This window comes from Pyxicephalus adspersus, chromosome 9, assembly GCF_032062135.1.
Source record: "Pyxicephalus adspersus chromosome 9, UCB_Pads_2.0, whole genome shotgun sequence".
Taxonomy (NCBI): domain Eukaryota; kingdom Metazoa; phylum Chordata; class Amphibia; order Anura; family Pyxicephalidae; genus Pyxicephalus; species Pyxicephalus adspersus.
In genome coordinates, this window is record NC_092866.1 from 63,283,685 (window position 1) to 63,305,706 (window position 22,022).

Below are 22,022 nucleotides of genomic sequence, written 5' to 3' on the forward strand. Positions count from 1 at the left end.
ACTCTGCAGTGCTAGATCCCAGGTTCAAATCTTGCCCAGGACTATATCTGCATGGAGTTTGCAGCTTCTCCCCTTGTTTGTGTGTGTTTCCTCTGGGTTCCCTGGTTTCCTCCCACATTCCAAAAACATGCAGTTAGGTTGATTGGTTACCCCCCAAATTGACCTTAGGCTGTGATAATGACAAATGACCATGGCAGGGACATTTTGAGCCCCTTTGAGGAACAGCTAGTGACATCACTATCGACTTTGTACAGCGCTGTGTAATATGTCGGCACTAAATAAATACTGTGTAATAATAATAAGGATCTTTAAAATGATTTATTACTGTTCCCTGCTTCCTTCTGGGGTTTATGACAGTATATTATAATTTTCAGATCTTGCAATTCTGCAAGCCTCCTGCCTGGTGTTTGGCCTGCCCAATTTCTCTTCATTATGTATACCTACCTAACATCTACCCATCATTTTTGGCAACTTTGTACAAAAAACACACTGCATGGTATTGCCTAGTATTGCAGCAGATATGGAAAATAATCACCCCTTGCATAATAGTCATATTTTGGTTGAAATGAAGACACACAAAGAAATATTTTTTTCCAGATATATTTATCAAAACTTAGAACATTGAACTAAAATCTATATTAGTAACAGTTCAGAAGAAAAACATTGAATTGCTGAAATGGATAAAGGGTCACCCCCCTGGTCAGTACTTTATGGAACCACTGTTTGCTTTAATTACAGTGTGACTTCTTTGTTCAAGCTCAGTCAGATTGCATGGTGACCTTTACAAGACCGCAATCTTCAAGCCATTGCACAGATTTTCAGTGGGGTTTGAATCTGGGCTCTGACTAGGCTACACTAAGAAATTTACATTTTTCTCTTTCATCCGCTATGTAGTCAATTTTGATGTGTGCTTTAGGTTATGTTAAAAATTAACCTTCCTCACATTGACAACTTCAAGTCTGTTTCTCCCCTTATCCCGAACTAGTGCGCCAGTCCCTGCTATAGAAAAATACCCCCATACCAGGATTCTACCACCTTCATGCTTTACTATAGGTATGCTGCTTGGGATGTCAAGCCGTATTGGCATTCTGCAAGATTTACCTTGGTGTTGAAGCCAAAAAGTTCTATGTTGGGTTCATCCGACAATAACATCTTTTTTTCCAATATAATATTATTTATATTATTATTAATAATAAACAGGATTTATATAGTGCAAGCATATTATGCAGCTCTGTACATTACATAGAGATTGCAATGACAGACAGATACAGACAGTGACACAGGAGGAGAGGACCCTGCCCAGAAGAGCTTACAATCTAGGAGGTCGGGGAAGTGTCACACAATAGGAAGGGGGTATGTAATGGTGGGTGGGTAGCGAGGGTTTTAAAATACAGAAGAAGACGTGTAGGTGAGGTTGAATCATTGGGCTCTTCCAAATGAGCAGAAAGTAGCAGCAAACCAGTTAGGACGAGGTAGACAATTCCAGAGAGTTGGGGTAGCTGTTAAAAGTCTTGGAGCCGTGCGTGTGACGAGGTTATGAGTGAGGAAGTCATTAGTAGGTCATTGGAATTGGCCTCAGAATCTTTAAGGTGCATTTGACGAAGCTCATTTGAAACCTAAGGTGGCTTTTTTCTAGCAACAAGACCCAATAGTGGGTGTTAGCTGCAGGTGAAATGCACCTCTGAAGGAACTTACAGCAGAAAAGAATCGAATTGCAATGAATGGAGTGAGCCTGATTGAGCATGCTGCATTGTCAATCTCCAACAACCATTAGACATTCTTGATATATTGCTTTTTCACCCATTTTCAATATTTCTCAGAATACGTCTTCAACGCGTTCATTTCTATTGTAGCCTGCTGAACAGAGACACTTTACATGTTAACATATTCAGAAAGAATCCTCTGTGATCGGAGTTTGTCATTTCGTGCTATCTTGTATCTTTTTGTGCCTCTAAGCTTAGATTGTGGATTAGATTTATCTTTTAAATCTTCCAGATCAGGCTAAGTAATACAAGTTGTGCTTTTCAGATTACCGAAAGCTCCGTTCTGGCACGGCAGGAGGGAACCGTAATACAGATTTTGTATTATTTGCTCCGATTAAAAATATTCAGATGAGTGTCTTGTCACGATATGTATCACAAGGACAGATTCACTCTTTGTGCATGAATGCTTACAACTTTGTGAATCATTTTGTGCAGTTTGGTTATTTGCGCTCTGTGTTTCAGTTGTGCATTTGTTAAACTTTTGATAGTTTCCTATTAAAAATATAAAGTGTAAATTTACAAAAACTACTAATGGAAACTTTAGCTGTAAGAAAGTGTAAACTTCCCTGTAGCCTTTATTGTATTCACAATCCTAAATACTTATCTGTGCTTGGAGGTATAGACTACATTTTTTGTTTTTTGAGTAGAACATGATGGTGGAAACCCTGTCAGGTTTATATTTTGCTGGTTGTGTCCCATTGGTAAAATTTAACTTGCTCCTTTTCCCAGAGGAAAGAACAAAACTGAAGAAGAACAGAAGTGAGGGGGGATCTCACCAGTGGTGACACAGTTTGCAATAAAAATCTAAAACCTAAAAGATAGCAATAAAGCAAAACTAAACCGGCATTCCTTTACAGGGTGCCACCATCTTTCCACTCTTTTTCCTCTCAGAGATGATCTTTGGCCTTCTTCATTGGCCATGCTGGGCGTGCAGGAGTTCATTTATCCTCTTCACATGCAAAGGATTGCCGGGTTTCCCTTGAAATCAAAGCTGGCCCTGCACATGTGCAGCTCACCATTGCCACCAAAAACTCAGAATGATTTCAAGTAAGACAGAATATTGCAGAAGGGACATTGCTGGTCCCTGCCTGAAATATTGACCTGATCATGGAAACCGAAAAGTGGAAGTGACCTGTTTAAGGGTCTGGTCAACATGTTGGCTGATTTATTTAATCACTTGGTAAATAAGTAAATTTTCTATGATCTAGTTCATGCTTTTATTCCAAATAGAGGCAACCTTTATGGCAAGAGGAACCTCAACAAGGCCATTGAGCCCTACAATGACCTTTTGCCATTTGCATCACTGATTACCATTGTTCCAAGTGCCTCTTGGGCATTTCTTTGAGCAATACAAATCTTGCAGATATTCTAACACTTCCCTGGTATATCCAAAGGTTCGGATATACCTTAAAGTGTTTATCAGTAGAATATGATCAAGTATGTGAGCAATGCCATATTCACCACAAATCCGAAAGGCCATTTGAAATCTCTTGAAGCCAGAATTTATTATTCTCATTGTATTTTACATGAATGATTATGAAAGAAAAGCAAACTGATATAAGCAAGTGTTAATTTTACCATGTAGTGTTGTAAATGTTTCTCGTCGTTAGCTCCCACTTTTCAGATATACCGTACACTTGCTGTATCACACTTCCACCCACGACATGCGTTCTGCGTCTTGTCTGTGTCACCTGACTCGTGATTCCTGCACCTCCATCTGCTGAGCCCCCTGTGTCTTTTCTCTCATAACACTTTCTATTTTCAGCCCATGCTGCTAATTGTACTTTGTGGCAATGTGCTGCTTCCTTCTACAATTTTATTAAACTCATATTATTTATTGTTTAGTCTTGCATTACATCCTTTGACTCTATTTTTTAAACCAAATAACATAGAATTAGATTTTTTTTTATTTTTGCATTAAAAAAGCAGCTGTACTTTTTAATAATGTTTTATAGATGATTCTGTAAAAAAGATCAGCTTTAGGTTAAAAAAAATCTGGATCTTAGCAATGCAGATCCTTACAGGTCACTGCAAGTCTACCAGGCACCCTGGACTGTGCTGCCTCTGATGACAAACCTCCATAGTGATCCTTGTAGCCTTGTGATCTCCATTACCTAGGCTTTAGGTCTGGGGAGTTTATGAGCTGCAGTTTAGCACTTTTTGACTTATTTCATGTGCTGTATACCTGATGGGTATGTTGAGCAAAAAAAGCATCGTTACTGAGCCTGATCTGTACTCTATATGATCATCTTTACAGACAATTCCAGTCAAGCAGTTTACAACCCAAATTCATGTTCAGATTCCCATCCTTTCCCTATCCCTCGTTTTCACCCCTCCTGCACCTATCACAAATACATATACAAGATACATATCTAGGTCTAGGAGGTCTTGGACGACCATTGATATATAATCCTGACATCCTTCTTCATCCTTCCTAGTTCTTGCAATTCTTAATTCTGCAGAGAACAGTCGGCACATGTTTCTTTGTGTCTGTAAAGTTTACTGGCCATCATTTTACAAGGAAGTCAATCATACGTCAATCCTAATGTTTGCTAGTGTTTATTACTCATTATAGGTTTCATTTAAGTACTGTGATTAAACTAAAACATTGTTGAATGACTATTGAAGAAATACAGTATGTTATAAAGCTTCACATTTATTCTATACATTTATGCATCAATATATATTCATAACAGGCAGTAAATCATCTTGTAGACACTGACCATTGTAGTTGTAAGCATTGTGGAGCAATTCATTCTCACTGTTTACAACTGAAGAACTCAAAATAATTATGTTATTCCCTAAGCAGCTTAGTTAACCCAAATCTTCAATCCCTGCAGTGACTGATCTAAGAAGGAAGGATTAATTTGTGTCCATGTATCATTCAGAGTGCGCTTTTACTTTAAAATGCTGTCTTATAGCTAGTATATAGCTGATTAGATTCAAAACAAGCCCTCACTGACTTCTGCAATTGCAAACACTGTGCAGAAATAAATTCTCAAAGTTTACAGCAGAAGAGATGAAAGGTTTAGGTTTTTATTTAGGCAGCTTAGTTAACCCAAATCCTTGATCCCTGCAACAAATCTGCCCAGAAGAATGGAGTCATTTGCGTGCAGGCATCATTCAGAGTCAGCCTTTACTTTCTGGAATAAAACTTTGTCTCATAGTCAGTATTTAGGTGATTAGCCTCAAAAAAAGTCCTCACTGACTCCTGTAGTTGCAAGCACTGTGGAACAATTCATCCTCAAAGTTTACAGCAGAAGGATAATTAGAATATTCTCTAAACAGTTTTTTTCATCCTAATCCTCAAAGTGATTTAGAAGGAAGGAGAAGTTTTTTTGTGCAGGTATCATTCGGCGTTTACTTTCTTAAATGAAATTCCCTCTCATAGCCAGTATGTAGGTGATTTACTTCTAAACAAGCCTTCACAGACCTCTGCCATTTCAGTGCAGAGCAATTCATTCCTCAGATTAACTACAGCCAAAGACTTTTTCCCAGAAGGTCATCTCAACCGGCTTCTCCTCCCAGTAGTGATTTATTATTACTTAGTATTGATATAGAGCCAACATATTATGCAGTGCTGTACAAAGTCCATAGTCATGTCTCTAGTTGTCCCTCGCAGGGGCACACAATCTAATGTTCCTACCATAGACATATGTCATCACAGTCTAAGGTCAATTTTGGGGAACATCCAATGAACCTAACTGCATATTTTTGGGATGTGGGAGGAAACCGGAGTAACCAGAGGAATAAAATGCAAACACAGGGAGAACCTGCAACGCCATGCAGATAGTGCCACTGCCTGAGATGCGAGCCTCTCAGGCTATTCCTTCCGGTGTAAGCCCTTGGAGAGGGTCACAGAGAGAGCTGAGCTGCTGAGAAAACTAAAGTGTTTCTACTATGAATTGGAGTTATTTTGCCTGCATCAACAGAGGCCAGTGAAAGTTTCTTTTAAAGCTCATTTACTACTTCAATGATTCAAATTAATTTGTACTTTTTTCAGTTTTTGCAATTGTTTTATTTAACAATTCAAATACTGCAATCCTAAATATGTATTATCTGTTATTTTTGTAGTATGGGTATGCCTGCCCTTTGAAGGCCAAGTCTGGGTTGCTGGTAAATCTTGCCATGCACTGGTGTGCCCATAACCCCTACCCCCAAGTGTTGTTAAATTTACTCATGCAGTGGTGTGCCCCGCGTTCCTGCTGGGGTAAATTCTTGTTTTGCTAGGAGTAAAGGAATGGGTACAAAAACTTATGTGCGACCTGTCAACTTCTTCCATTTGCTGCAGGGCCTCTCAAAGCTTGTACATTACAGGACCAGCAATCCTGCTGAGTACAGGAGGGCAGCGAGAGCCTGCACATGGTCAAAAGCACTGGACTGTCCATTGCCGCGCAGGACCCAGGAGAGCGCCGGCTGCTGGTGGGAGGAATAAGGTAAGTCGTTCTTTGCGCTATATAAGTCGCGCTATATAAGTCATGAAAGACCCCACTGCATGGGTCCATATAAAAGCAGCTTGGAGTTTGGCTTTAAGCTTGCAGCACTGTATTAAACATGTGTATTCTATCTCCTAAAGGGGTCAAACAAAGGTACACTAGAGTAAAATAAAAGTACAAGCATATTTGTGAGTCTTCCCAGGGACTGTTTAAACATGCTCTGTTTTATTGCTCCATATCTGCAGTTGGTTTTGTGGTGCTGCTCTGTCCTTATATAGGCACAATCCTAATTATGTAAATGCCTCATAGTGACACTATACACAAACTCCTCTCAGCAGCGAACGGGAACGCAGCCAAGAGTCAAAGCCATAGAAATGCGCATCATTAGTTTCTGCACTTTGTGAAAAAGAGAATAACATTGTCACACCTCTAGACCTCATGTGGCTCCAGTTCTTTGTTATGCACAAACAGCAGCCTGGAAATACTACAAATGGATATGTTTACTGGTGAAATAAACCAGGGCTTTGCTAGGTGCAATGTTTTGGCTCATAAATATATATTTACTTGCTTCTAAACCTTCATGGATGATTATAAACGGAATTGCCCGTTTCACTATTCCTGGTGCACATGCTGCTATCTATTATTATTAATAAACAGGAGCTACTAGATTGTAAGCTCTTCGGGGCAGGGCCCTCTCCTCCTATATCACTCTCTCTATTAGTCTGTCATTTGCAATCCCTATTTAATGTACAGCACTGCGTAATATGTTGGCGTTATATAAAACCTGTTTATTAATAATAATAATAATAATAATGATGATAATAATTTATAAAGCGCCGACATATTAAGCAGCGCTGTACATTAAATAGGGTTGCAAATGACAGTGACACTGGAGGAGGAGAGGACTCTGGCCAGAAGAGCTTACAATCTGGGAGGTGGGGGAAGTATCACACAATAGGAGGGGGGATATGGAATGGTAGGTGAGGGTTTTTAGGAGACAGAAGAAGATAGATAGGCAAATTTGAAAAAATGGGTTTTGAGGGCTCTTTTAAACGAGAAGAAAGTAGGAGCAAACCAGATAGGACGAGGAAGACCATTCCAGAGAGTCGGGGCAGGTCTAGAAAAGTCATGGAGCCGTACATGTGAGGAGGTTATGAGTAAGGAAGTCATTAGTAGGACATTGAAGGAGCGGAGAGAGCGGCTGGGGTGTATTTTTTCTAACAGGGCAGAAGAAAGTGGGGAAGAACTGTGGAAGGTTTTAGAGGTAAAGCACAGGAGATGAATTTGATTCTAAGGTGAAATGGAAGCCAATAGAGAGATCTACAAAGAGATGCAGCAGAAGAGGAGTGATGGAAGCATGAGCCTGACCGCAGTATTCATAATTGATTGTATTTGGTAGAAATGGCCCCAAGAAATCCTCCATAAAATCCAAAGTTCCTGAAATGTTAGCAGTTAAAAGTTATTCTTTGTGTATAGATAGACGTTAAATGTAAAACATAATTATGCTAAATATATTAAAGAATCGCTAAACTCTAGCAACACAAGTTTCTTGTGTTTGCTCACCAGTGTTAAAAAGGTATAAAAAACGCCCTGCCGATCTTCTAAAAAATCCTGTTGAAGCAAAACTAAAGCTCCACCTTAAAAGTTGTGGAATCGGCTCCCTCAGGAAGTAGTTTCAGCAAGTTCTATAGATTGCTTTAAGGAAAAGATGCATACTTTTCTAGAAGCACAGAATATAACAGCGGATTTAAGGTTTAAAGTAAAGATAACAGAGACTGATTATCCTTGGAACATCCAATTGCCTCATTGGATCAGGAAGGATATTTTTCCCCGTTGGAGCAAATTGTATCATGGTTGTTTTTGCCTTCCTCTGGATCACCTCTGTATATAGGGTTTTATATCTGGGATATGTTTATTTCCTTAGCGGTCAAACTTGATGGATTTATGTCTTTTTTCAACTTGACTTGCTATGTAACTGTGCTGTCTGTCTGTGCATTGCTATCAGTTCCAATGTTCTGAAGCTGAGGACTGCAGATTATTTTTCCCCTATGGTATTGAGAAGAGGAGAGGGTGGGCATTCTGTAGGCCTGTCAGGAGTTGGATTACTCACAGGATCAGTTGAATAAAAGTCTGAGTTCCTCCTACCCTCTCTACAGTCCAGTTCTCTACCCAGCTATCATCTCGATCCATCACTGTCTGGAACAGTCGTCCTGATTCTGACCATTTTTGTGAACCTAGCCTATTGTTTATACATCCCCAGGGAGGCGCGTCATCATGCTGGTTGGGCCCACTGGAATGAGCCGCTCTCACACATCATTATGTGAACATCACTTATCCCAAAACAAATGAGCGCCCCTTCGTAGAAACAAGAGAAGGTTCCAATGACACCACAACACAGCTACAAGACAAATTCATGACGGCAACGAGGAGTGGGGGGTCAAATGCTCAAAGTTCTGCATTAAATGTTTTTGCTGGTTCTCCTGGGACACCTTGTCCCCACAATCAATATGCTGTGTTCTCAGCACAACCAATACATACTCTTAGATAGAGCCTCAATTGAGGAGATTTCCTCCCGCTATAGAGTACAAGTTTACTTCAATACAGTATAAAGTCACTACTCTCTGCTCTGTGTTCTCTGGTATTTATATAGTAAATAATGTGAATGGGACATCAGGTACCCACACTATTTGTGATGTGTTTATTAGCTGAGTAGATAACCAAAAAAGCATAACATAAACCTCAACTTTAGCCAAAGACCTTAAAATCTAGTTCTTTTTTTTTGGCCCATGTCATCGACTGGACACAATAGTGAGGTTGGGACTGCACAAGGGAACCACACAGTATAGCAGGGAAACAGGAATCCAACACACCTAAATATCTTTCAGCATGGTTAGATCTTCAACCCAGAGGGCAGCAATACAGGTAAATAGTTTGCTTACCTTTAAACTTTTAGTTTAAGTTTAGTTTTTTCTTTTAGTTTTTACTTCCAATTAGACTTTGAAATACAACTTTAAAAATGTTTTTCCAAAAAATACATATTGATCAAGCTAGTAAGCAGCAATATGTAGCTTAGGTAGCCCGTTACAGTAAATCTCACTTAACTGTATCTATATATAAAAAAAGAATAATAGATATATAGATAAAAGGTACAAGCCAAACTATTGGTTCCTTTATAGCATTCCAAACAAGCACCAGTCCAGTTACTATGTGATGCACAAACCTCATATAGAAAACAAAGATCTTCCTTTAACTCACTAAGCAAATTAAGTAACACAAAAACCCAACAAATTTTCTTTCCCTTTGGTTAAGTTAAGGTTCCCAGTTTTGTTGATTTGTTATTTAGACTGGAACTAGTTAATATTTTCTTCCTGATTGATAAGAATTATACAAAGTGACATCTTTAGATTCAGATGCCATTCATCAGTGATTGGCAGTCAGTGGGTTATTGTTGCATCGCCAAAATTTTAATCACAATTTGTCAAGTCTGTTCACTTTACATTGAATCTGCGAAGAACACATTTACATTCTGTTCACATGAAGGAAAAAGAGATGTAACCAGATTGCTGCAGTCAGATTTCACTCTCTCACCATGCAGTGCTTCTATGCCTCTGCTTTTGCATGATATATAAAGTATCATTACAACATATTGTTATATGACCATGCTAGATCCCAGACCATATTGAGTAAATTACATTCTCATTCAGTCTCTTAGTAAGTGTTACTAAGTATAATTTTTAAAACTTAAAGTGGAATTAAACTTTAAAAGCAAAAACATGTGAGCATGCAGCTTTTTATTGCAAAAAGGACATGCTTTATCCCTCCTGCAATAAAACAAACTTACCTGTCTGATTGCAATCCTCTGTTGAATGTTCAGTTTATGATCGTGGCATACCAGGGTGCTGGGCATGAATGAGCTCTGACGTACATGTGCAGGAGTGACGTCAATCTGGATGACTGAATACCTGAACCAGGAAAAAGAAAAGGTGAAGATGAAGGACAGTTGCGTTTAGTTCCACTTTAACTCAAGGCAGATACAAAGTAATGCCCCTAATGGAGTAAGCATCAAAGATGTTTTAAATGCAACTGGTATAAGTACATTAATTTAACCTGCTATTAGGTGCTCTGTACAGCAGAGCTTAGAAAGGGTGGGGCAGCATTTGGGGCCAATCAGGCTCTGCTGCATGCACATGTGCTTGGCAAGGAAACCATTGAAAGGCAAAGATATCATCAGTAACTTTTGTTCCTTGATTCACCAGTCACTAGGAAGGGACATAAAAGGTTGAGATTACAGCATGGCCTTTCTTCCTTGCAGGGTGGTGTAGGTCTCTACTGTATAGAAATACAAATCATTTTGCTGGTAAAACAGTTCCCGTTATGCATTTTGGCTGTTTCTAGAGATTTCAGCTTTAAATCATAATAGGAAGCAAGGCTGTGGCATGATGACTACAGAGATGCAAGCTATAAAAGAGTTGTCACTATCCCTGTGCAATGCTAGTTACTGTAACAAACAAGGGACAGGAGGACCACAAACCACCATATACATTTTTTTTTGATAAATCATCTGGCATAAAGGGAACTGTAAATGTATCCAAAATTTGTCATGTCTACAATTGGCATATATTCCATCTTTCTTTTGCTTTTAACAATGACTACACTTGAAGAACAATATGTGGTTTCCCATAGTAGTCAACAAAATGCTCGCTTTTTTTTCTGGGTATCCTGTGAACCACCATCAAATAATAGAATATAGACAATAATGACTTTTCCAGACAGTGAATAATGCCATTGTATTGCCATGAACCCTGCTGTGTATATATGACCAGTATATTGTCACACACCTTGCCCTCCGCATCGATTTAAACAAACCAAATTTTACAGCTGAGGTCCACTTTATCTTTAAATCAGAAAATCATTTTCCTGGAAGGTTTGTTGCCAGATTATGGCAGAGTTAGAGGACTTTGCTGAATCGTTAGGTTTGGCTTGTGGCCTCCAGCGCATCTGTGTCTATCCGTCGCAGGAGACAGACTTGCTTCCCTGTAATGTGGTTTGTGATGAGCCCTGGGGAGCATCCATAAGCTGCGCCAGTCTCACTGGGATCTTCACATTTATGTGACATGTCTTGCTCATGACTGCCTCATATAATAGACTAAAATGTTTTACATTCCAGAGCTGCATAATGGGAATTGGTAACATTGTAAATATTAAGTTACAGTTTAAATAATTACTGTGCACAGTACTCAGTGGATACTCTATAGTTAGAATTGTTCCTGAATGAATATGATTAAGATTGAAGTAGCGAACATCAAGCACCTGTTCATCTATGATTCATATTTTGTTTAGTAATCATCACTTTAGTTCCACTTTAACTCAAGGCAGATACAAAGTAATGCCCCTAATGGAGTAAGCATCAAAGATGTTTTAAATGCAACTGGTATAAGTACATGAATGAATATGATTAAGATTGAAGTAGCGAACATCAAGCACCTGTTCATCTATGATTCATATTTTGTTTAGTAATCATCACTTTAGTTCCACTTTAAATAGTAACAGGGGTAATAACATTATTATAGATTACTGAAAGATCTCTTTTCTAATCTCAGTCATTGTAGAATACCGCAGCAAAGTAATACCAGAAATTAGTTCCCTATCTTAACTTCATAGTACCAGGAAAACAATTCATTGTAATAACATTTGCACTTTAATGGCTCTATTTATAAAATGAGGAATGTCATATTCCCCCAAACATTCCCTTGAATCAATTAATGCCATTGCAACACATGAACCTGGAATATTCCCACAAGGGAATGTTTGTGACACTGTCAGATTTCCTGTTTTATAAATAGAGCCCTAATTGTTAGTTTCATGTAACAAATTTCTTGCCTGAGCAACTTTTATGTTTGTAAATTAATTTCATTTATTGCTCTCTACCTATCAAAATGATATAAACTTTATTTGGTGCAAGATGAACAGCATGCTTGTTTCTGTAACAGATCAGCAGATAAAATGCTAAACAATGTTTGTGATTATGTCATAATATTGATTTTATGACTAAATATTTCATTATCATTCTTTATGACCGGCATATTCCAGGTAGAGGTTGGATCTGGTCCAGGATTGAAAACATTTGCTAACGAATAGCAAATGACTTTTAGAAAAGCCATTCCACGTTTGCTGGATCACCCAGCTTCTCTAATGTGTATCTTCTCCACCCTTGGCGTGCTTTAATAAGTCAGGCACATTGTATCTACAAATCATTTAAAGCACAGAACAGCTAGAAGAGTTTTCTGAAATTAGGTACCAGACAGAGAAGATGGAAAGTTTATATCCACAAATCAATACATGCGATCCAGAAGGACACAGGAAAGAGAATAGCACAAGGACAAAGAGGACTGAAGTCCGTGGAAAAATTACCGTGACCCAGTTTGTATTTTATAATAATATAATCTGGTTGTGTCCAGGATTGTTCCCTCTGCTAGGTGCTACGTCACACATGTATCATATGGAGAGACAACAAATGCTATCAGATCTCCAAAGCCAGGCTAGAGATTTTCCAGCTTCACACCCTTCCTCAACACCACAACTATTTTATATATCATGGGGTTAAAGGCTAAATGAAAGGAAAGCACCAGGTTTTCCACTGCTTTAAACAGGTACAAACATTCCTTTGTCAAATGTTGGTTTACTGCACCAGGAACAAACACAAAATGGTAGTTAAATGGAGCTGGCGGGGGCCCAGCATAAGCTTAAAGCTGAACTCCTACCTTACCTTCCATCATTTTACAGGCTCCTGCGCTGAAATAGCTTACTCTAATTCCTCGCCAAGACTGGAGAAGATAGACCATCATTGGTGAACCATGGTGATTCAGCAAACCTGAAATGGATACTCTCCAGAACTAAAAACATTTGTTAACTAATAGCAAATGATTTTTTTTCCAGGTTTACTTGATTCCATGATTATCTTCTCCAGTCTTAGAGAACTTTGATAATTCCCAATATGCATTAAAAGCTGAAACAAGTCAACTAAAGCCAGCCCCATTTCCTGGTGAAGGACGTTTAGCATTATCTAGGTATTTTAAAGTTTCAATGTAATGGTCCATGGCTTGTCCCTTTCTTTCATTGGATTTCCGGTCAGTTATGGGGACCCAGCAGCATATATGGGCATTACCAGGAAGCTATGTACAGAACCCGGCCCACTAGCCATGAGCTTCCTGCATTACCAGGACCTGGTGATACTAGTGTCACTGGGTCTAAAGCACGGTTGGCTCAGTGGTTAGCACTCCGGCCTTTGCAGTGCTGGTCCCAGGTTGGAAGCTCAGGCAGGACACAATCTGCATGGAGTTTGCAGGTTCTCCCCATGTTTGCATGGGTTTCCTCTTACATCCAAAAAACATGCAGTTAGGTTAATTGGCTTTCCCCAAAATTGCCCTTAGACTGCATTAATGACATATGACCATGGTAGGGACATTAGATTGTGAGTTGTTCTGACGGTCAGCTAGTGACACGACTGTGGATTTTGTACAGCCTTGTCAGCACTATATAAATACAAGATAATATTAATAAGGTAATGTACTTAATAAAATGTGGAGGAACCAAGGATAAACTTCAGCAAGCAGCAACAGTTGGTAGTCCCAGACCATGTCCTTGACAAACAAATAAAAATATGATTTGGTATTGCCGAGCCCTATAGCTGTACACTGTATATATATTTATGTGTACAATTTTTGCCTTGAATTAAAGCAATGTATTTTTTCTTGTTCGGAACTGATTTACTTATTCTTAAATTACTATGGAAATCCTTGGGTGCCATAATCCTCCTTTGCTTCTCTATGAGTTGTTCTTGCTGTTACTAAAATTCATAAATAAAGCTTATAAATGAGGACATGACGTTCGCCTAACATGCAGCACAGGATTACCACGCGTGCCAGGTTTGTGAGATTTGTGCAGATACCTCCGAGATGAATTACATCTTATATGTTGGACATGACAATTTCATGGAAATACAGAAAGTTTTGATTCTACAAAAACACAATAAGTGCTGGACAATAATTACCATACTGAGTACTTGGAATATTGGAAATCTGAAATCCTTTTTAGACAGCACTGGTTAGGTTTGATTGATTTACAGTGCAGCTTGAAATCCAATTGATGTGGACGGTTTAATTTTTTTAATTAAATGCTGATGGCAAGCTTACAAAATTGACAAGTGCATAAGGAACAGCGGGGATTTGAGCAGTGTGACCCCTAGATTTGCATGTTAAGGTCTGTATAGTCTTACTCTTCCTCATATTAAGCATGATATCTCAACTTAAAGGAGACAATTGGGCATTGGGAGATGAGTGGGGAAATTTGGCAAAATTTATTTTAACATTTTTGAAATTCAGTCTTTCTGAACCTACTCCACCATATAGACTATATACAGTACTCTAGTCTTTTTCCAGAAGTAAATTAATTCACAAGGCTTTTGGAGGCAAAACTTGTGCCAGCAAGAAGCAGATGTGGACTACAGTGTTCTCCTCTGAAATGGTTTCAATCCAAAAAGTGGGCGGGGCAGCACATTACATTTAGTGTTCCTCGTTTTTGTTGATAAATAAATCCAGTAACCCCCTAAAATTCTGTCAGCTCTCTACTGCCCCCTATACTTTGTTCCAATTTTCTAATACCCACCCCTTTAGTATCCCTCATTTTTCTATTGTCCTTGTATCATGCCTCAACTATCCCATGCCCCAGTATTGTGAACCAACTTTTCAGTAACCACCAAAAAACAGCCAAGTGGTTAATCATAAAGTGCTGGGTGGTGCGCCCATCTCAGGGTGACTGGGGGGAACTCTGAACTACTCTAACCACTAGAAAGGATTTCTTCCAGCAGTGACAACTCCTATGCCCCTCTTCCTATGCAAAGCTTTGCAGCTGTTCAGGTTAACAAGGTTGTAGGGAGTTTACTACAGGCCAAATAGTGGTGACCCCTTTTGGGACAAGGGTCTATTTCACATATTGTATTTTGATATCATCGCCCAGCTAGGTCTGGGTATACATAGACATTTAAATCAGCCCGGCCAGCTTTAGCTGTAGCTATGACATCAGGCATCTAATAAAAATGCTTGTGTAGCGCCTCCCCATGACTTTTCTGTTGTATGCTGGATGAACCCAACCTTAAACATCATTATTTCATCATTGTAACATCCAGTGAGCACCTTTTTTTCCTTAGGATGGTTTGTCTCTGCTGCCTTTGTAAGATATGAAATATGGAATGAGTGACTTCTACCTACCCAGTTTTCTAATACTCATACAAGAATACATAGATCTGTGCAAAACAAATCAGTTTTCGCAGCAATAATTTTCTTCAATCCCAAACTCCGTCAGCAGATGTCCTCAGACTTCCTGGTTTAGTATATTGCAGCAGAACCCTGAGCCCAGGCTGGCATGATGAGCTACATGACAGCCTGGGCTCTGGGTTCTGCTGTAATCATTACCTTCAATCCAGAGTTGCCAACCTCTCAGCAAGTCCTTTCTACAAGCAGATACCCTCATTCCTCCTGGTTGAGTTTACCCCAGGTGGTCATGGACCTCATCCTGCAATCCTGGGCTCAGGGTTCTGCTGCAATATTCACCTTTAATCCAGAGCTGCCAACCTCTCAGCAATTGCTTTCCACCAGCAGATGTCCTCTGTCTTCTCGGTTGAGTTTACCCCAGGCTGGCTTGATGACAGCCTGGGGTTTCTTCTGCAATAATTACCTTCAACCCAGAGCTGCCAACCTCTCACAATTCCTTTCCACCAGCAGATGTCCTCAGTCTTCCCAGTTACATTTACCCCAGGCTATCATCCTGCAATCCTGGGCTCGGGGTTCTGCTGCACTAAAACAATGTAAAAAAATGCAAAAATGGAAGGACAGACAAAGTAAATCTTCCAGGTCCATGTGCTTCAATGTCAGTATTAGATTCCCACCAGGGAATGTTTGGGGGAATGTCTGCTTTTGAAAAGTTCCCCTGATCTGAAAACACAGCACCTCATTTCTCATACAACCTGCTGAATGTTCTTATTGCTCCCAGCAGCCAGCCAAGCTGCAATCTGTGCAGCCATGTCTGATAATAAATATGGATATTATTATATATATATATATATATATATATTATAATATTTTTATATTTCCCCGATACCCCTCGGTGCTGGCCACTGCTTGGACCTCCAGCTGTCTTGCAGCGCATGCTTACAGCGCATGCTTGCCCATGTAGTCTCCCCCAGCTGCAGCAAAGCAGCAGGTCACTAGCTGCTGAGTAAGAGTCATGTGACCCTGCCCATGTTGCAGGAAATGTGCCTTTTCCTTACACGCCGATGTTTTCCCTTGAATCGAATCACGGGTGAATGAGCCATCCCCTTGTATTCTCGGCAGTTATTTGGCTGTTTTTTTTCCTAGTACGGTGAGTCGGCTCTGACAGCTCTGAACAGTCTCCTCCTCTCCTGCAGAGATATTTTCCAATCTGGCCAATCAGCATGCAGCATTGCTCTGTACTGTCAAAATGCAAAGCTATTCCCACACACACACAGCGAGCCGAGCTCAGACGACCTGCCGGGGATTCTGCTACAGGTTGGGCTGTGAGATCTCCTGAGAGCAGCCCTGAGCTACAACTGCAGCGATGACATACAAAGATACATCAGGATAAACACAGCATCGCATATACAATCTCCTATTGCCTGGAAATCCCCGCACAACACATGCTCAGACTGAGACACCCATGGGAGATAAGCCCATGAGATAATGAGCAGAAGTCTTCCCGAAAGGTTAATGAACAGGTGTCTCCCCATGAGAAGAGAGTCTGGTTTGTGCAATGGACGGCTCATTATAACGATGGCGGATTAATAGGATTGATGTGTGTGTGTCTGCAGTGCAGGTGATTTCAAGATTTTCAACGATCAAGCTTGTGCTCGAGAGACGATTGTATCAGGAGAAGGGTTAGAGGAAAAGATGCCATCCATCCTGGTGGCCTCCAAGATGAAATCAGGACTGCCCAAACCTGTCCACAGTGCTGCACCAATCCTCCAGGTACCAGCAAGGACAATCCCCCAGCCCTGCTACCTGAAATTGGGAAATAAGATCGATGTACCCAAACCCACTTACCCCAGCCAGATCCCCCTGAAACCCCAATACGAATCCACAGGAGAGGCTCTGCCCATCAACAAGACAGATTCTGAAGAAAATGCCTTTGACACACAGGTCAGAATTCATTCTGCTTATGTTTATTATTATATTAATGATCAATTTAAATCCATCCTGCTATTTATTACACCATCCACTTGTTAGATATCCAATCTGTATTATGATGGTTCTCACCATAGATATATTGAAATTTTGAAACCACGATGGTTAACCAAGTGCAATCAATTGACAGATTTGACATTTTTCTTCTATCCATGAATACATTGCATAGTGTGTGGTCAGCCTCAATTTTAATACGTATTCATTGATAGTTTTGCACGTATGTGATTCCGTCCACATGTGACCATCCCCTGATTTTAGGTTTGGTCAGTGAGGTGTGTGGGTTACGCTACACCATTCACACACCCCGATCGATCCTTAGGGAAGAACTGGGCTGGTATTGGTCAGCTGCCTAATCCTAAATCGGCACTGGAGGCGTCTTCGGTGCTTGAACATGCACACATGGTCGATGCAAGGGCGCATGTATGTGTTACAGATGATGGCGGTTGAATCATGTCCGTAATATTTAGGGGTGGCCAAAGATTTGCATTCATGGAAAGCCACCAATGGTTACAAATCTTTTTATATAATACTAAATCGGCACTGGAGGCGTCTTCGGTGCTTGAAACGCACACATGGTCGATGCAAGGGCGCATGCATGTGTCACAGATGATAATGGTTGAATCTCATCTCCATAATATTTAGGGGTGGCCAAAGATCTGAATTATTGAAAAGCCACTGATGGTTACAAATCTTTTTATATCATCCTATATAATCCTAAATCAGCACTGGAGGCGTGTTTGGTGCTTGAACACGCACACGTGGTCAATGCAAGGGCGCATGTATGTGTCACAGATGATGGTGGTTGAATCATGTCCATAATATTTAGGGGTAGCCAAAGCCAAAACCACCAATGGTTGCAGATCTTTTTATATCAACAATCCTAGATCACTAAAAATTGTGAGAAATATGAAAAAGAGAATGATCCTTAAATTTGGAAAATGTTCACCTGGCTGGTTGGTGCTGTGTATGGGCGATTTGTCTCTTCTGGATTATGAAATGCCGTAGCCCACAAATCAATTCCTGCAATGGATCAGCTTGGGATTTGGGAGGGATACTCATCCATAAATGTATTTTGTCTGTAACAGTTTCATACACATCAATGTCTTTCAGGAAACTGAATCTCATATGTAAATCACATTATTTTTATCCAGACATTGATGGCATTTTATTTACCAAAGCCCAATATCTATGTGGCTGCATGTGGGGTGATTTTTCATGGCTTGACCCAATGTAGACAGAGCATGGTTCTATTTTAGCTTTACACATATCCACACACACTCACCCAGCATTTGGTCTATTTCTAGTAACACGACCACTGCAAAACACTTACATGCAGCAAAATTCCAGCAGCGATTTTCCACCATTATGGAAAACCTATTAATTTGGAAAAATAGATGGTTATGGGTCATTATCGTGTCCTTCTGTAGCCAGCAAATCAGATTCCCAGTGCTATTTATTCATGTGGGACAGTAAAAGGAAAAACCTGATTGATCGCAAGGGGGCAACACTGATTGCCTGGGAAGATTTTCCCCTCGGACACACTGATAGATGAGCTCCATTAATGCTCGTATCTACATGTGCTCCCTTGTAGCTGAGAACACATGCTCATCACAGGTACAGTGCTGAAATGAATAGTAGCGCTCACTATTGCACTGCAGTGCAGCATCCCATCCAAGGATTGTAGATGCTGCAGCAGGGCTTTGGATGTATAATAATAATAATGCAGTTTATATAAACCCATTCACATAAATCTCATAAGGTTTAACATCATTGCAAATGTTGTTTTTAATTTTTGGTTTTCCATAGTATAATCCCTATTGGGCTTGCAGGCACTTCCTGTTATAAGGTGACAACTGACTCCTAGTTGTTCTTCTGCAATATGAGCAGGGCCCTGCACTGTGTATTGGCAGCATGCGGTTTGGGTGGTGACTTCATCATTTGGCTCTCATTGATGCTTCAGTTACACAGTCAGACCAAACCAGCTCAGCACAAAGGGTTAATATGCCTGTGCATGGATTACCCAGGCTGGCTATGCCCAAGCACTTGTGCCTATTGCAGCGCTCCTATGCACAGCCTGCCCTACACATGGCCCCCAGTAATGAATCATTTTTTCCCCTCCGTCTAACGGGAAGCGTTCCTGGAAGTGCTGGATTCAGACAGGTGTCGCCCTGAAGTCAGACGGAAAGGATGTGACTTTTATGTTAAGATGAGGAGGGGAGGGCGATGTTTTCCCATGCTTACAACCATGAATACTACTACACTTTTGTAGGAGATAAAAAGAAAAACCTTGGTTTGATATTTTTGTACACCTGGCTATGTAGGGTTCAACCCAGAAAATTTTTCAAGCTGGGTGGGAAGAAATTGTAGGCGGGTTGCAGCCCCTGTATTGTGACCCAACTCATCGGTAACCACCAAAAAACAGCCAGGGGGGTTCCTGAAAAGTGCCGGGTGGTGCGCCCAGCTAACAGGGACTGGGGAGAACACAGCCATGACTGGTTGATTTGAAAAAAGTTGCTCAGGGTTGAGCTGGGACAAAAGATCACCTTGGGTGTTTTTAGTAAGAGAGGGTGCAAAAAAAAAGGCAAGAAATGCAACCTATGCTGATGAAGTAGTTAACAGCTCATGGTGAGGGTATGATAACTGGGGTGGTAAAGAACCTTATTTCACCTATCTTAAAGAAGGATACTGGAATAGGCATTGGAAGAAGCAGCACTAGCAGCCACATGGAGCATGTTGGCTGGAGGGTAAAGAGTAATGATTGCATCAATTTGCTTTTTCCCAGTAATTGTTTAAGCTGGGTGGGAAGAAGCTGTAGGTGGGTGGCAGCCCTTGTTTTGTGACCCAACTTTTCAGTAACCATCCAAAACACCCGGGTGGTTATTGAAAAGTGCTGGGTGGGGCGCCCAGCTAAAAAGGGCTGGGGAGAACACTGCTCCTTTACTTCCCAATCAAATATTGGGGGCAGTAAGGTGACCAGTCTGTTTTGCTTAAGAGAAGTAGAGAAATAATGGTCACCAACCGGCACCATCTGGCAGAGGACTGAATTGACAAAAATATATTTTTATCTGTGTTTAGCTGTTTTCATGGGGTTCAGCTTTAAAGAACAAAGTGAAGGGTGACTGAATGTGTAGTATTGCTTAGGAAATCAGCTTGAATTGTATATTGTATTATTGTATCTACCAATTGCTCTGGCATCGTATTTGCTATATATGTGATTGCAGCAATTAAAGGTCAACAATAGACTTTTACACCTTTGTAATATTCCCAATCCATGATATGAATAGCTGGATATTGGATCTTTTCTATTGCACATAAAAAAAACAATGTTTGCTTAGATGGAAGGAGATCTTTATGTCAAGCCAATATTATAACCCTAATGATGGTCATGTGCTGCTTCCAATGCTCCCAGATTAGGGAACGGCAATTCCAGTTCTGATCTACAGCACCCCTGCAGGTTAAATCATGTATCACAGGTTTTGAAAATGTAAAACTCTCCTTTATAAATGTAAATAAATTGACACAGTCCTATAATAATCTCTATTATCAGCAGCATGGCAGGTGGCTTAGAAGGAGATAATAGAAGATCTAAATGTAGCTACACACATTACAATTAATTGTATAATCTCCTTTAAGATGATGCCCATTACAATGTATTTGTGCAATCTCCTTTAAATCTACCAACAGCTGTAACAATAAAAAGAGTTGGCCTGGTGGGATTAAAGCTGAATGGGTTGTGTAAGCAAGCCCTTAAAACTATGTAGTGTAAAGGCGTACCTGGGCAATCCATTAAATCTATAATGAAACTCTGGCACTGCAGCGTTGTTGACAGATCTAAAGAAAATTGTGCCAGCAGATTGTAAAGTGTGTGGTCAGTGTAAAGAAGAGTCCACTTTAAGAAGCCAAAACAGTTTATGATAGAAGTGATCATGTCACTTTGTTAGGTGACAGCTTCATATCCTTCCATACCACCCACTGATCCTCATCCTCCCTGCATACCGCTGCTTCTTTGTTGCCTTGTCTGTGTCCTAGCTTGCACTGTTAGGTCTAAACGGTATCACACACGGGGTATTTATATTCTTTCCTATGTGATATTGTTCAGATCTGGAGATTGGCCACTTGGACCCCCTTGCATTTCATCATTGGAAGTAGGTCACCTGCTCATCCATACCTGGAAGCCCAAGGTAACTGCAATGGTGCCGACACATTTGGCCTTATTAAAGCTCTCCAAGGCTGGAAAGGATACATTTTCATCAGTAAAGCTGAGTGACCCAGCACACCTGGAATGGATCTGATCCAGCATTGGAAACATTTACTAACAAATAGCAAGTGACTTTTAAGATCCATTCAGGGTTTGCTGAATCACTCAGCTTTTGATTAGATTGGGAACAGATACGTGTCGTCGACCTCCTAATGATAATGTATGTTGATATAACCCAATCAATTTGGGTAATGTGCCTAAGCCCTTAATGTCCGAGTAGGGAACAACTTATGAGAAAATGTAAGGACAGAACAGTAGGCTGCTTGCGGCACAGAATCACTCAACTTCACTGATGAAAGTGTATCCTCTC

The 22,022-nt window shown here is 40.3% G+C and overlaps 1 protein-coding gene across 1 annotated transcript in view; it reads left to right on the forward strand.

Moving 5' to 3' along the window:
• Nucleotides 1-16,747: 16,747 nt before the first annotated feature.
• The window catches only part of NAV2 (neuron navigator 2), a gene marked incomplete in the record, with an annotated part of 175,018 nt that continues 169,743 nt past the window's right edge, over nt 16,748-22,022 (forward strand). Inside the window, 1 exon segment of the mRNA XM_072422311.1 lies at nt 16,748-17,409. Coding sequence (XP_072278412.1) covers nt 17,161-17,409 — 249 coding nt within the window.